The sequence below is a fragment of the Arvicola amphibius genome, chromosome 1, assembly GCF_903992535.2.
Source record: "Arvicola amphibius chromosome 1, mArvAmp1.2, whole genome shotgun sequence".
Lineage (NCBI taxonomy): Eukaryota > Metazoa > Chordata > Mammalia > Rodentia > Cricetidae > Arvicola > Arvicola amphibius.
In genome coordinates this window covers 177,489,124-177,504,216 of record NC_052047.1, presented here as the reverse complement: position 1 = coordinate 177,504,216, position 15,093 = coordinate 177,489,124, and the positions used below count along the sequence as shown (strand labels likewise).

Here is a 15,093-nt window from a genome sequence, read left to right as displayed (position 1 = left end):
GTCACTGTTAAGAGCCAAAGGCCGGATGTTCTATTCTCAGCACCCACAACCAGGCATGTGACCCCAGCTATAGGGGATCCAACTTCCTCTTCTGGCATGCATAGGTACCTACTCGAACATGGCAAACAAATGCCTGAAGATATACATTAAAAAGTAAACAGTCCTTGAGGGGCTCATGACTAGAGCAGAGGAAAATGGATAGGCTGTCAGGTTGTGAGACCACTGTAGCCCACAGAAATGCTCCTCCTTTTTTATTTCTTGGAGGCTGGTCTATTTAGTCCTGGCTGTCCTGGAGCTTTCTATGTAAACCAGGTTGACATTTTTTTTTCTTCTGGGTCTTGAATCTGGGACCTTATGCAAACTAAGCAAGTATTCTGCCCCTGAACCATACCTTCAACCCTCCCTTAAGCCCAAATGTTTCCTGTAGCAGTGTTTTTACCCATCAGCACTTTAGGCAGTCATGTTAGAGTAAAGCTGATTGAAGATTTTATATTTCAACCATGCGGCTATGCTTTCCTTAACGTGGATGCTTCCTAAATCCTATACACCTCATACAGATCTCTTTCAGTAAGCGCCTGCTGCAGACAGATTAATATCATTTGGGTGGCTCTTAAACTTTAGTGTAGGAATCACTGGGATGGGAGTGTGGATTTTGAAGCCTGACTGCCACAAATTGAAATCAGTGGATTTGGGGATTGGGTTCTGGAATTCATATTCTTAGTTCCTACATTGTCTGTACATTCACTATTTGCTGTTTCGTTCCCAAGACTGCCTTTATTACCAAGGCCTGTAGCACTCTAAATGCTGCTACTAAGACAGAGGTTCACTTTGAAAGCCTTAGGAAGTGTCTTAACTTCCCATAGCCGATTTTGAAAACTGTCCAGAGTTTTACAACTCTTGCTTTTATTTTCCTCCGGGGAAGCTGTGGTCATATTGGTCACGAGAAACAAGGTCTTATTTGTTCAAGAATGTCTCAGATATCTGCCACTTCTTCACTGCTCTGGTTGAAGGCTTCCTCATTGCCCATCTGGATAGTCACTGATTTCTTCACAGTCTCAGCTCATCCCCCTACTCCCTGGGTTCAAATTGCCAGTAGAGGTGACAGAAGCTGCTGTCGGCTTTGGGACAAAACATAGTTAGAAGTAGTTTAGAGACGTGATCTGTCGCGGCAACAAACAGCTGATAGGAGTGTAATAGTTTTTATTGCATCCAGTATAAAAAGCCAGTTTTGTTGAGAATGTAGCCTAGTTGGTAGAATACTTGCCTAACGTGCATGGAGAACTGGGTTCAGTCTCCAAGACTACATACAACCAAGTATGGTGGTGTATCCTAGCATTTGGGAGGTAGAGGCAGGAGGAGCAGAAGTTGAGGGCCAAGGCTAGAGAGGTGGCCGTCTGGTTAAGAGCGCTGGCAGCTCCTCCAGAGGACCCAGGTTAGATTCCTATCATCCACATGGTAGTTCATAACCATCTGTAACTCTAGTTCTAAGGTATTGGGCACCCTTTTCTGGACTCTGAGTTTATTAGGTACTCACATGATATACAAGCCTACATGAAGGTAAAACACCCTCACATATTAAAAATAAATTTTTAAAACTTAAGGTCATCCTCAGTACAGAGTTTGAGACCAGCCTGGAGTATATGAGACCCTATCTTCATTTTTTTTCTTGGTTTTTTGAAACAGGCTTTCTCTCTGTGTATATCCCTGGCTGTGCTGGAACTTTCTCTGTAAACCAGGCTGGCTTTGAACTCACAGAGATCCTCCTGCCTCTGTCTCCAGAATGCTGGGTTTAAAGGTGTGTGCCACCACTGCCCGGCTGAGATCTTATAATTAAATTTTTAAAAAAGTCAGTATTAGAATGAAGTATTGTATTTGGGAGTAGAAAATAGGTTTTAATACGAAGTATAGACTATAATCTTGTTCAGGTGAAAACAATGTCACACATTTCTCATGTGGCCAGACTCCTGTGTTATATTCATTCAATATATGCTCACAGAAGCATGCATGTCTTTGTACATAATGTTTTCTTTTGTTTGTTTTTGAGATATTCTCATGCTGTAGTCCAGGCTGGTCTGGAATTCACTAAACTAGCTTTGAACTCCTGACCCTCCTTCCTCGTTCCCACAAGTGCTGGAATTACTAGTGTGAACTGCCACGGACAGCTTTGCACACAGTTTGTCTCCTTCGGTGGTGTACCACTCTAGCATGGTTTTGGTCCCTCTAATATAGTCTATGGAAGGAGATACAATAATGAAGATTAATTTGATCCCTTTCCTAATGGGTGGGGGAACATATACTCAGTAAAGCCAAAGAAATGCTGTGGAACTAACTGGGAAGGTGGAGGGAGAAGCACAGGGTGTTTTGCATGGATAAGAGGTGTACCCAATCTAAAAGGTCAGTACAGTTCCACAGGCGAGGATGGTTTTGCAGCTGAGACCGAAAGAATTACCGGTTAACTATGGGGTGGGAGAGATGGTTCAGCAGCTAAAAAGCCCTGGATGTTCATGCAGAGGTCCCCAGCACCCACATGGTGGCTCGCAACCATCTATAACTGCAGTTCCAGGAGCTCTGGTGCAATATTCTTGCCTCTGTGGGTGCCAGGGTACATGTGTATGATACACACACATACGTTTAGGTAAAACACTAATACGAATAAATAAATCCAAAACCTTTTTTAAAGACTTAACTCTGATTGGAGAAAGGAATGCTTAGATCTTAGCAGGAACACTGTGTCCTTAGCACCTGTGACAAGGTGGTGACAATCAGGAAACCCAAAGGAACTCTGCGTGATTAGAGAGATCACTGAGCAAGGAGCGGCAGCAGCTGTGTCAGGGACTTTGTCCTTCACAGTGATATTTTTGTACTTTATCCAAAGGGCAGTGGAAGGTCATTGGGAGCTTTTGAAGTCAGAAGTGTAGGGTGTGGTTACATGTTCAGATTAGTGTTGGAAAATTGCTACTTCAGACCCTTCCTTCTCCCCCTCCTTCCCTCCCTCCCTCCCTCCCTCCCCGCCTTCCTCCCTCCTTCCCTCCCTCCCCGCCTTCCTCCCTCCTTTCTTCTGGAAAGCATTGTTGAATTCTAGGTAGACATTAGTGGGGAAAGGTTTTCTGAAGCTATGCAAGGCAAGGCAAGAGGTGGAGGGCATTAGGACTGGTGATGGACAGGAATTAAAGTAAAATTGTATTTTGAAGCTTGAATTGGTAGTGAGAAATAGATTTGATATAGGGAAAGAGAGGGAGGGGTGGAGAGAGGTGAGAGAGAATGAATATCAAGCTAAATACTAAATTTCTGGATTGAATCAGGTATGTTTAAAGGTCTTTGATTTTTGCTTGTAGGTAATGTGTAGTGTATGAGCCCATAGTGTGTGGAAGTGTGCATACATGTGTGCAGGTTCATAGAAGCCAGAGGTTGGTGTTAAGGGACTTCCTTGATTATTCTCCTCCTTGAATTTTACCCATTTAGGCAGGATCTCTCACTTGAGCCCAGAGCTTCCCTATTGTGCTAGTCCAGCTGGCCAGTTTGCTCCAGGATCCCGTGTCTGCCTCCTACATGCTAGGATTACAGGTGGACCACTGGGCCCACCAGGCATCTGGATAGATGCTGAGGCTCTGACCTCTGGTTCCATATTTTTATGGCAGGTCCTTTATCCATTGAGCCATCTCCCAAATGGCCTTTGTATTGACATTTTAAGGAATGCTGGAAAGGAGCAGATTTAAATGGAAGATCAGGAACTTACGTGAAGGTTTTTTCTGTATGGGTCTTTGGTTTTCTTCACTCAAACTCCCACTCCACAAAAATTCTTCTGAAAACTGTCTTCTTGCACACCACAGGAGGGACACACTGTGTCACTTGGCTTCTTTCAGTACCTACTATTTTGTAGTTACCTGTGTGCTTGCCTGCTCCCTCATTAGACTGGGATTCCTTTGTCAGGAGGGACTTTGCTGCTCTTGGAAAAGGGATACATTTTCCCTGGAGTAGTTTCCACTGAGCTAAAGGCTTCAGCTTTCTTAGCTCTGGATAATGTTGGGAGGGAGTCAGTGCTTCCTTATTGCAGACCAGCTTTCTCGTGAGAGTAGGGCAGAGCTTTCCGTTTCTGCCTCTTCTCCTTTTGTCTTTGCACACCTCAGAGTTGTAGTGTTGGAATTCAGAGGTGGGAATAGATGCTCTGGAGGAGTGGCTGACTTGAACATGAGCCTGACTCTGAGCAGTAAGGTTTGGAGCATGGACTGCATGGCAGGTTTACCTGGCTGCTGTCAGAAAATGTCTGTGGGAAGCCCATTTTGCCTGTAGTTGCTGCAGATCTGTTTCTTTTACTCCCAGTGATCAAAACAAAGATCAAGGGACGAGAATGTGCTGCCTGTTGTTTGTCCCTGCAGGCTGAAGAAGGGTAGGTGGCACAGTGACACAAACTGCCTGTCTTTGTAGCTACTCTGGAAAGGACTGAAGGAAAAGCTCTGCTGTCTCACTATCCCCACTCTTAGCGCTTTTATTTATTAACTCCGAGCTTCTGAACAGTACCTTTCCTACACCATTGAGTGGCTCATAATTTAACACAGTTATATTAGCAACACCATTGAGTGGCTCATAATTTAACAAAATTATATTAACAACATTTTTACTTTATAGTAAAAAAAATAGTCACCATTTTTCTAAGGCTATTTATATTCTGTTTTTGAATGTTGGCTACTGTTGTACAAAACCTGGGTTTCAGGGAAAGAAAGAGGATTGACTAGATGAGAGAGTGCCTTTGTGTGCTTGTTTCCTTAAAAGGGTGTGGGTTTATCTTAGAGATGGACCTTTCTACTTTCTTCCTTTGTTCTTCCTGCTGCTGTTTCTTCTCCTACCTCCATCCTCCCTTTCTTCTGCTCTTTCTCCTCTTCCCCCTCCTCTTTTCTTCTCCTTTTTCTTGTCTTCTCTCGCTTCCCTGTTCTTCCTTCCCACCTTCCTCTAAAGCTGGAGTGCTCAAGACAGTAAAACCTAGTGGAAAGTTTTACTAGGAACTCACAGACTCAAACAAGAAAAAAAATAGTTTTTAATTTGGGCTTTATTTTGAAGTTCCATATTGAAAGATATTGCCAGTCATGGTGGCTCATACCTCTAATCCCAGCATTTGGGAGGTAGGAACAGTCAGATCTCTGTGAGTTTGGGGTCAGCCTGGTCTACAGAGTGAGTTCCAGGACAGCCAGGACTACATAGAAAGACCTTGTCTCAAAAAAAAAAAAAGAAAAAAAAAGAAAAAAAAGAAAAAGAAAAAGAAAAAGAAACTAAGTCCATGGGGATTTTGTGTTTGTTTTTCTGAGAGACAGCAACACTAGCCCTGGCTGGCATGGAACTTACTGTGTAGACCAGTCTGGCCTTGAACTCACAGAGATCCTCCTGCTTCTGACTTCCCAAGCTCTGGGTTTAATCCATGTGCTACCATGTTTTGTGTTTTGTTTTGTTGAATGATTTAAAATATAGTCTGGAGTAATTGTAATAGTCACAGTCATATCCATGCTATACTACCACGTCTTGATTTAGTATTTTCATTTACATATCCTGCCTAATATTGCTACATGTGCTTGTTTTCAAATTGGAGTATGCTTGCATGCTAGGAAAAGTGTCATTGGCCCTGCCATTAGAAGAGGCATCATTAGCTTTTGTCATCAAGGCCAGCCTTTACAAATATACCCCTGAGGTCACCATCAAGAGCAAATAAAGATCTGGGGAAATATACACACACACACACACACACACACACACACACACACACACACTGCTTGTCCTATGTATTTCAATTTTTTTTTAATGCATGGGCAGCCTTGCATATGAACTTGTCCATATTGGGTTTCATAGTCTTAAGATGATGAGGACGACTGACCAGGTCTCTTCCTCAAGAGGGCACCAGATCTCATTACAGATGGTTGTGAGCCACCATGTAGTTGCTGGGAATTGAACTCAGGACCTTTGGAAGAGCAGGCAGTGCTTTTAACCACTGAGCCATCTCTCCAGTCCATTTCAAAGATATACTTATAGATATGTTCTTTTTTTTTTGTCCTGAGACAGGTTTCTCTGTGAAAAAGACCTGCTGTTTTGTCCTGAGACAGGTTTCTCTGTGAAAAAGACCTGCTGTCCTGGAACTCACTATGTAGATCAGGTTGTTCTTGAATTCACAGAGATCCGCCTGCCTCTGCCTTCTGAGTGCTGGGATTTAAGACATGAGCCACCACTGCCCAGCAGTATATTCTTTTATTAACATATTTTTATTCTTTGAGAATTTCTTCTAAATTGTATTCTATATAAATTGTATTTTGATCTTATCTCCCCTGCCCTCCCCCCCAGTAAAGTCCACCTAGTGCTGCCCATATTTATATGGGTGTGGGTCCATTGACCTACCAGGGACATATTCTCCCTCCCCTTGTAGCCACCAACTGCCAACAGCTCCTCAGCTAGGGTTGAGGCCCTGTGTAAACACTTTTTACTTCCAAGGGCATATACTTAGTAGCTGCGTTGGAGACCGTATGAGTATAATTATCAAGGAAAACATGCAGCTTGTGCTTCCTCCTTAGATATTATTTCAGCCATTTCAGTGTTGTGTATAAGCATGGCTGTACTTAGTGATCTTCAGATAAGTATTCTTTTGGAAAAGCCGTACCTCAAGGTACATTGTGTTCGTTTGCTTCACTTGGTACAATGGGCTTCTGATAGGGCCCTGTTCTCTAGGAAAGTCGTTCTGATTGTAGAAACTGCTGCTTTGTTTCAGGTCGGTCTTCTCTCTTTCCCTTTGAAGACGCCTTCTTGGATGACAGCCACGGCGATCAGGCTTTATCCTCTGGCTTAAGTTCTCCCACTCGATGTCAGAATGGGGAGCGAGTGGAACGCTACTCTAGGAAGGTGTTTGTTGGAGGCCTTCCTCCTGACATCGACGAAGGTACCGTATGCGTTTATTAAGAACTTTGCGAGAGCTGACTTCTCTGCATTGTGTTCAGACCCTGACTTTTCTCCAAGCCAGCATCACTAACACACACTGAACATGTCAATGAAATTAAACTGTGACGAAGCTAACTTTAAAAACTTCTCTGGTTCTCCTAGGCTTTGGAAGTGCCAGGGAAATCTTCCTAGCACCGGCTCGCTCGGTGCAGCTCTAATAATAATCTAAATAAGTCATGGTTTCTTTAGTCTTTTCATGATGTGTGTGCAGATGGGTGCTAAAAATAGTTTTAGACTTACAACATTAAAGTTGCAGATGGCCAAAGCCTCATTTTCCTCTAGCTGTCCTCATATCTGTGTTAATACTGTCAGTCAATTAGATTTTCTTTAGGATAAATTTCTTACCATTGCTGATGGAATGACCGCCTCCACCCAAAGAGTTACAAAGTCACAATCTTCTCCTTCCAGTCAAAAGTCAAAAAAGAGATAAAATAATTGAGCTAGCAATGGTGTCTCCCTTTGCAGGGTTTACTGCTGTAGAAATACTTTAGAAAAGCTCTAAAAAGAAAATAAATGCAAAAGGGGGTCCCTCAAAGCATTTTTTTACATAAAAAGATATGTTTTATCTTTCTTATGATTGTAGGTTTTTTTTTTCCACTTTGCTAACTAAGTCCCTTCGTTTTATAGATGAGATCACTGCCAGCTTTCGCAGATTCGGACCTCTCGTGGTAGACTGGCCTCATAAAGCAGAGAGCAAGTCATACTTCCCTCCTAAAGGTAATGGACTCAAGATGTCACCCTGTCTCTCAGAGGCCCGCCCTGTAGAAGGCATTCTTCAAGTCTTGAAGTTGATCCCTTGTCCTTAAGTAAAATAACACTGATATCACTGTGTGTGAATTTCACTTGGAGAGGCTTCCCCAGGAATGCACTGTTTGATGACCCTGGTTTTATTAGCAGTGAGATTTTTTAATTTCATTATAGAGGAGTATTTTGCTAAGCTCATTGTTTCATAAGGGGGAAAACCCTAGGGTTTTGAGGATTGTCAACAATGGTAATATTTAAAAGTTAGTTTTTATTTGTATCCCTATAGCCATGTGGGTTTTTTAAACTTTTAAACAAATCTTACAATCCCAGAATACAGGAAAGCTAGTGGCTAAAGAATGACTTTGTGTGGTGTGTCAATTACCCACAGCTCTCTGGTGAGAGGCAGAGAACTAACTAGCAGAAGATCCTTCACAGCTTCTTTTCCTTCTCTGAACCTGTGGGGTGTTCTCCCACTAAGATCTGAGGGATACAATGTCCTGCTTCTCACTCTGCATTTGTTGTTTCTGTGGAGCCAGGGAATGTCTGTGCTGATGCTCGTTTTCAGTGTGCTCTTAGATTCATGTAATAGAGGACATGGGTTTAAAGAGGATGCGTTTCTCTTTCCTCTGTTATCATCTACAGCCTGTGTTTGGGGATGCCATTCATCTTGGAAAATGACTCGTGGTCTATTACTATGTGACATTGCCCATCACGAGATGATGAAGTCAGCATCCTTGTCTTTCCTGTACCCTGTGCAGGAATCAAACTCCAGCTTAAGCTAGGGAAGGCAGCTGGCTTCCTGTTATGCTCAGTTCATTAGGTTTCTTTCTCGTTCACCTTTTTCTTGCTCTGTAACCCATGAAAGAAAGTTACCACTAGAGAGTTGCTTGTTGCTTTTAATATCTTCTGTTAATTTTTGGGTTTTTTTTTTGGGGGGGGGGTTGTTGTTGTCATTAAGATGGGGCCTACTTCACATTGTAGTCCAGGCTGGCAGTAAGCTCAGGATGTTCTCGTCTCAGCTACAGACATGCACAACCACACCTGCTTGACATTTTTACAGTTTGAAATTAAGCTTCTGTTCATCAGAGAAGATAAAAATCATTATATAAATTATTTCAGGGGAAGAATGTGTTCCCCCATCTTGTGACACATGAACTGCAGTCTTTACAACTGTAAATGTACAGGTATGGTTGGTTGCACATTCTGTGACCTAGCGTTTTGTTAATGAGTGAATGTGTTCGTCACAGTGTAGTATATGTCATACATTTTAAAAAACGACCCACGTGAAAGGTATTCCTAAGAGTGATGATTGTGCCGGGCGATGGTGGCGCACGCCTTTAATCCCAGCACTTGGAAGGCAGAGGCAGGTGGATTCTCTGAGTTCAAGACCAGCCTGGTCTGCAGAGTAAGTTCCAGGACAGGCCCCAAAGCTACACAGGATGTCTCTGAAATCAAAAACAAATAAAATAAAATAAAAAAGAGTGATGGTTGTAAAAACGGTTCTACTGAGAAGCTTATGAAAGCCATTCTGTTGTCAGGTGACCACTGGAAAAATGAGAGGATACTAAAGATGTATATGGTCTTGTCATCTAATCATCCCAGAAGTGTGTCTGTGGGAGATAATCATGTGGATATTTGCTAAATATCCTCCTTATTAATGTGTAGGCTAGCAAAAGTTTTAAATTTTATATATGTGCATTACTATATTAGGTATGCTGTTTTATTATGTACATTTCCCCCCAACAATACTAGCAAATTTCTGTAACAGATTATTGTTATTGTTAGTGAGCAACTAACAATAGTTTATTTATTCAAGTCTGTTGATGGTATTTAAGTTGCTGCTCATAAATATGCTTCTGTGAGTATTCTCATTTTCATATTTTTTATTTTTATTTTTTTCCCTTCTGAATTTTGTTTGCATGGAGAGAGGTGCAGGGGATTGAAGCCTGGGCCTTCTGCACCTTGGGCAATGGCCCTGACTTACAGCTCAATCATTACCTCCTAGGGAGAATTTCTGTTCTCATTGTTAGTAAACTTGGTTTACAAAACTCAGTCTTGTTGAGAGTTAGGGAAATTATTCCTTTTTAAATTTTGCCAATTTTATGGCTAAAAATAACACTTTGGGATCAATTCATTCCTCTTTCATATCACATTGATTTTCTTATTTTATGAAATGTATACTTTTCCCAGTATTGGGGTTTTTTGTAAAAATGTCTTTTATATTAATGATTTATTTTATTTTTATTTATTTATTTATTTGGTTTTTTGAGACAGAGTTTCTCAGTAGCTATGGAGCCAGTCCTGGAACCCACCTTGTAGATGAGGCTGGCCTCAAATTCACAGAGATCTGCCTACCTCTGCCTCTTGAGTGCTGGGATTAAAGGATTGGGCCACTACCATCCAGTGATTTTTATTTTTTAAATGGTCTGAAAGTAGCCCAGGTTGGACTTGAACTTACTCTGTAACTGAGGATGACATTTAACTACAGACATGAACTACTCACTAAACTTGGTCTTATGAAATCAAATTCAAGTTTCATTGGATTTTTTTCAAAGGGACTTAAAAAATACTAATGTAACCAGGCATGGTGCACAGGCCTTTAATCCCAGCTCTTGGGAGACAGAGGCAAGCGGATCTCTGTGAGTTTGAGGATTCAAAGGAGAAAATTCTTGTGCTTATAACAGCTCCTGCATGGCATTATAAATGATGATATTTCTATTAAACTGTAGGCTAATTTGTAATTCCATACTAAGGAAGTAAATTATTCTAGGCATCCAGAAGAAGGAATTGCTGTGGGCTGTGTGAAATTCTGACCCCCGGGGATAGGTAAGAAGAAAGGCAGAAAATGCAAGTGGCAATATACATATTGTTTAGGTTGGCTGATGTTTACTGTGAGACCGGCAATAGGTCACTATTTTTTGTTCTTATTTAATCATCCCAGTTTTTCAGGGTAGGCACCTGTCTTACTGTTCCATTGCTGTGTGAAGATAACACCATGGCCAAGGCACCTATAAAGAAAGCATTTGACTGGGGGCTTGCGTATAGTTTCAGAGGATCCGTTGTCCTCATGGTGGGGAGCATACAGGCAGGCAGGTAGGCATGGCGCTAGAGTGGAGCTACATTGGGGAGGGGAGTGCCTGAGACATGGTCTGGCTTTGAACTCTACATATATCTGAGGATGACTTGAACTCCTTAGGTACTAGGTTATAGGTATGTGCCAGCATACCTGGCTATGAGCCCAAAGTTCTTAACTGTGCTGTATTAGTCTCACTTAGAAATAAGGATGTCACAGAGGCAGGCATGTTTAGGATGGTCTTTAAGGATGAAGAAAGTCAAAGCCTTAATCGTATTGAGCAGAGTAACTGGTGATCTCAAATATGGACTATAGACAAACCACCTGTGTGGAATTCCTGTTCCACCCCTTGATGGACAATGATTCATCTTCCTAAATTTCATCCAAAAATGAGGATGGTGATTACTGTTTGTATTCAGGCATCTGCACTGGCCTGCCCTTTGAGGTTTTGACAGGATGCATCCTCAGCTGAAGTCACTAAGGGCACCTCCTGGGCATGTTCTCTTTTAAAGGGTGGGCCTTGCCCACCTCCTGTCTCTTTGTTTCTTTCTCTCTCTCTCTCTCTCTCTCTCTGCTTCTGTGCCTGTCTCTCTGACTCACTCTCTTCCTCTCTCCTCTTCTGCCACTTCTGTCCTCAGAGACTGGTCTCCCCGCCCCCTTTCCTATTTACTTTCCCCTAATAAAAAACCTCTCCACTTGAGCTCTGTCACATGATGTCTTTCTCTCATGTGCTGCTTTTTTTTTAAAAAAAAAAAGTACAATTATGCCTTCATGTGGTCTATTATGCTTAAATAAGAAATTGTACATAAAATACTTTGCATATTACCCAGGTATCACTGAGGGTTCATTTGTTTGAACAGAGAATTAATTTTCATGGTTATTTTGGTTTTTTGTTTTGTTTTAGTTTTTTGAGACAGGGTTTCTCTGTGTAGCCTGGCTGTTCTGGAACAATCTCTGTAAACTAGGCTGTTCTTAAACTCACAAAGATCTGCCTACCTCTGCTTCCCAAGTGCTAGAATTAAAGGCATGCACTACCATCACCTGGCTTCATGATTAGTTTTATAGGGAAGTTATGAAGACTTAGGATCCTAGCAGTGAGATATTACAAGAATAGATGGAGAAAGAAATCTCTGGTTCTGGTGATGGGGAGTGGTCATGGTACTGGGAGGTTCAACAGCAGGATGTGTTAAAATTCCTTTCACTAAATGGTAAACTGATGGCATTATTGATCAGAGAGACCAAGTTGGTGTGTTGGTGATTTGATGTACAGTTGGTCTGTCCTTTGATCTGATCTGAGAAGAGATTCCTAACGGGCATTTGTTTTATAGTCAGGTCTTTGGGAGCAGAGACAGTCGGAGATGCATGTGTCCTGAGTCACCTTTTTGAGAAGGGAGAGGAAAATGAACAAATAAGTAAATTTTATAGTAACGGTTACTAAGATCATGAAGTAGAAATCGCTGTGGCCTTCTTGTCAAATACTCAATAAGTGTGATGGAGCCAGTAGAACCAGAACAAAACCGTGGTCTTCACTGAGCAGCTGTTACTTTATGAGTAGTTAAGAATGATAGTGCCTCCTCAGCAGAACTTACCATCAGCATCATTTTGTTTCCTTGTAGGCTTTATTCGTGTGTGTGTGTGTTATTGTATGTATGTATGTATGTGTGTATGTATGTATGTATTATGTAATTGTGTGTGTGTGTGTGTGTGTGTGTGTGTGTGTATGTGTGGGAGTATAACAACAGCTGGGATGCAGTCTTATGTCCCCATTCTCTCTTCTCCCCACGAGTGTCTAATGACTTTCGTTGGCTACCTCACCTATTCCATGCCCTAATTTATTTGCTTGCTGGCAATTTAGACCATTAGTAATAATACTTATGTGCATGTATTCTTGTTTGTGTCCTTTTCTTTCAAGTTGTTTTCTTTAGGCTAAATTAGAAGCTACTTAACAAGAGATGAAAATCTTAATGACTCCGGATTTGATGTCACGCGGCTTCCAAAAGCAATCTTTTGTGACGTTTATGCTAATTTGGACATCTGCAGCAAGTTTCCTCTTGAGTTCCAAATCAGACGGCACGTTGCTCCTGTGAGCTCACCTTTTCGCTTCTTTGTTTGGCGTATAATGGGCCTCTGCAGAAGCCAGGGCCACACTGGTGTGAATCATGTGCCCGAAGCGTTTCGATCTTCTCTCTAAGATCCTATTGACTGACTCTTGGCCGCCTTCCACCAGCACTGCTGTATTAGTAGAGTCTCAGGAGGAGCCTTAGGGCGACCTTGATGTCCTGATTTTCTTTAGTACTTGCAGCACAGATGCACACCACTTTGCCCAGCCTGCTATTCCTTGAACTGGACGGCAAAATCCTCCTAGAGCAGTGGTACTTCTTTTTTCTAAACGTGCCCCAGAATCCCTTTCTTCCCTTAGGTCTCTGCGTAGATGTCACCTTAACAACAGTGACTGTCTTGACTTCTGAATCTAAAGTAGCTGCCCCTCAGCCCTCCATTCCCCTTCTCCTCATATTTATTTCTTACCTTCAATCTACTTTTCTTTGAAGTACATACCCTCTGTTTCCCAAATGACAGTGTAAGGTTGGGGAGTCTTCCTGTTCAGTTCACTGCTCCGATCCAAGCACTTCCATGCCTGGCACATTTTCTCTCAAATACTCTTTTTTTTTTTTTTTTTGGTTTTTTCGAGACAGGGTTTCCCTGTAGTTTCTAGAGCCTGTCCTGGAACTAGCTCTTGTAGACCAGGCTGGCCTCGAACTCAGAGATCCACCTGTCTCTGCCTCCCGAGTGCTGGGATTAAAGGCGTGCGCCACCACCGCCCTGCTCTCTCAAATACTCTTTAAACGAATGAACTATATACAGCTTTGCGAGGCTGTACTCTCACCCCTAGGGAAAGGGAGTGGAGCCTGTGGAGCCATGCAGAGGGTGTAGCCATGGAGAGCAGATGAACTCTCACTGTCAGTCAGCAAAGGCTTCTGGGCAAACACAGGGCAACAGCCAGCCTCAGAGATTGGGCAGGAGATGCCTCTGAAACCCTGCAGAATCAGAGACACTCCAGTGACGGAGGATGTAACCCGCAGCTTCCCTGGGCAGCTGGTGCCAGCTTTGTCAAGCTGGGGCATAGGTACAGTGCATGCCAGGTACACAGGAGTAGAAATGGGCACTCCACATAATAGTACAGGGTGGACCCAAGTGATGGCTCCCTTCCACTGCCAGGAAAGCATGTATGTCTTTTGTTTTACATATTTTTATTCTACATTTTGTTCCGTGTGTCTATCCATGTATGCATGATGTCGGTGCCTCTTACCCCGGGAGGCCATACAGTTGTCAGCTGCGATATGGGTGCTTAGAACCAAACCCAGACCCTCTGAAGAGGGCGGCATGTGCCTCTGAGTGACTGTTTCAGCTGCCATTCAGAGCTCTTCTTTGCTATCAAGCTGGCTTGCCTGCTGACCTTGAGACTAAGGCTCGTAGTTGTGCTGGTTTACGTAATCCCGCCAGGGTTTGTGAACCTGGCAGAAGGCAGGCCACGTGGATTCAGATCCACTTTGAGCCAGGCAACTAAGGAGATACTGTTTGAGCAACAAGAAAGGGACAGGCATAGGACACTGAGTGGCTGTAGTGCTCTGGACTGTAGCACCTATTCCGTTTGTCTAAAATCTGACTTTGGAAAGAACTGTTTGTAACTGTCATATTTTACCCCTTGTAGATAATTTGAATGGAAATAAGTCAGTGTTGTTCTTGTCTCAGATTCCAAGTTCTTCCACCTTCTGGGTTATGTAAACTGCTTACTTGAGAAGCCTAGTGATTTTAGCATGTCGTTACTCTTTCACATACTATAATAAACACTTTGATTAATATTCTTTTATTTTTCTTTCATAGATGTAGGTCTTGGCTGATGGTCTTAACACTCTGGTGAATTTTGAATATATTTTAATGTTTTATCTACTTGCAGTTTTCATTCCAGGGAGTGATTTTCTTGTGAAAACATGGAAATTGCACTGTAGTGTAATGAGATGGTTTTTGTCTTTTCCTGTTTAGACAGATGGAGCAACTTCTATTTTTACTTTCAAGATCATGGTATATTCCCACCTAGACTGTTTTTATTAAACACCTGTCTTCTCAGCGTTGTACTAAAATTGAAGCACGAGTTTGGTTTTTGTGAAGCATTTATAGTTTGGGAACTCTACAGGAAGGAGAACGGCATTCAGGGTGTATAAGCCACAGGACAAAGCTTGAGCAACTCCAGACATAAGAGCCAGCATGTACGAGGTCACAGTGGTCACACTGTGCCCAGGCAGAGGTTC

The 15,093-nt window shown here is 42.4% G+C and overlaps 1 protein-coding gene across 1 annotated transcript in view; it reads left to right on the top strand.

The window, feature by feature from the left end:
• Cpeb3 (cytoplasmic polyadenylation element binding protein 3) overlaps window positions 1–15,093 on the top strand; it is a 152,442-nt gene that overhangs the window by 82,283 nt on the left and 55,066 nt on the right. The window contains 2 exon segments of the mRNA XM_038340024.2: window positions 6,743–6,910; window positions 7,597–7,686. Coding sequence (XP_038195952.1) covers window positions 6,743–6,910; window positions 7,597–7,686 — 258 coding nt within the window.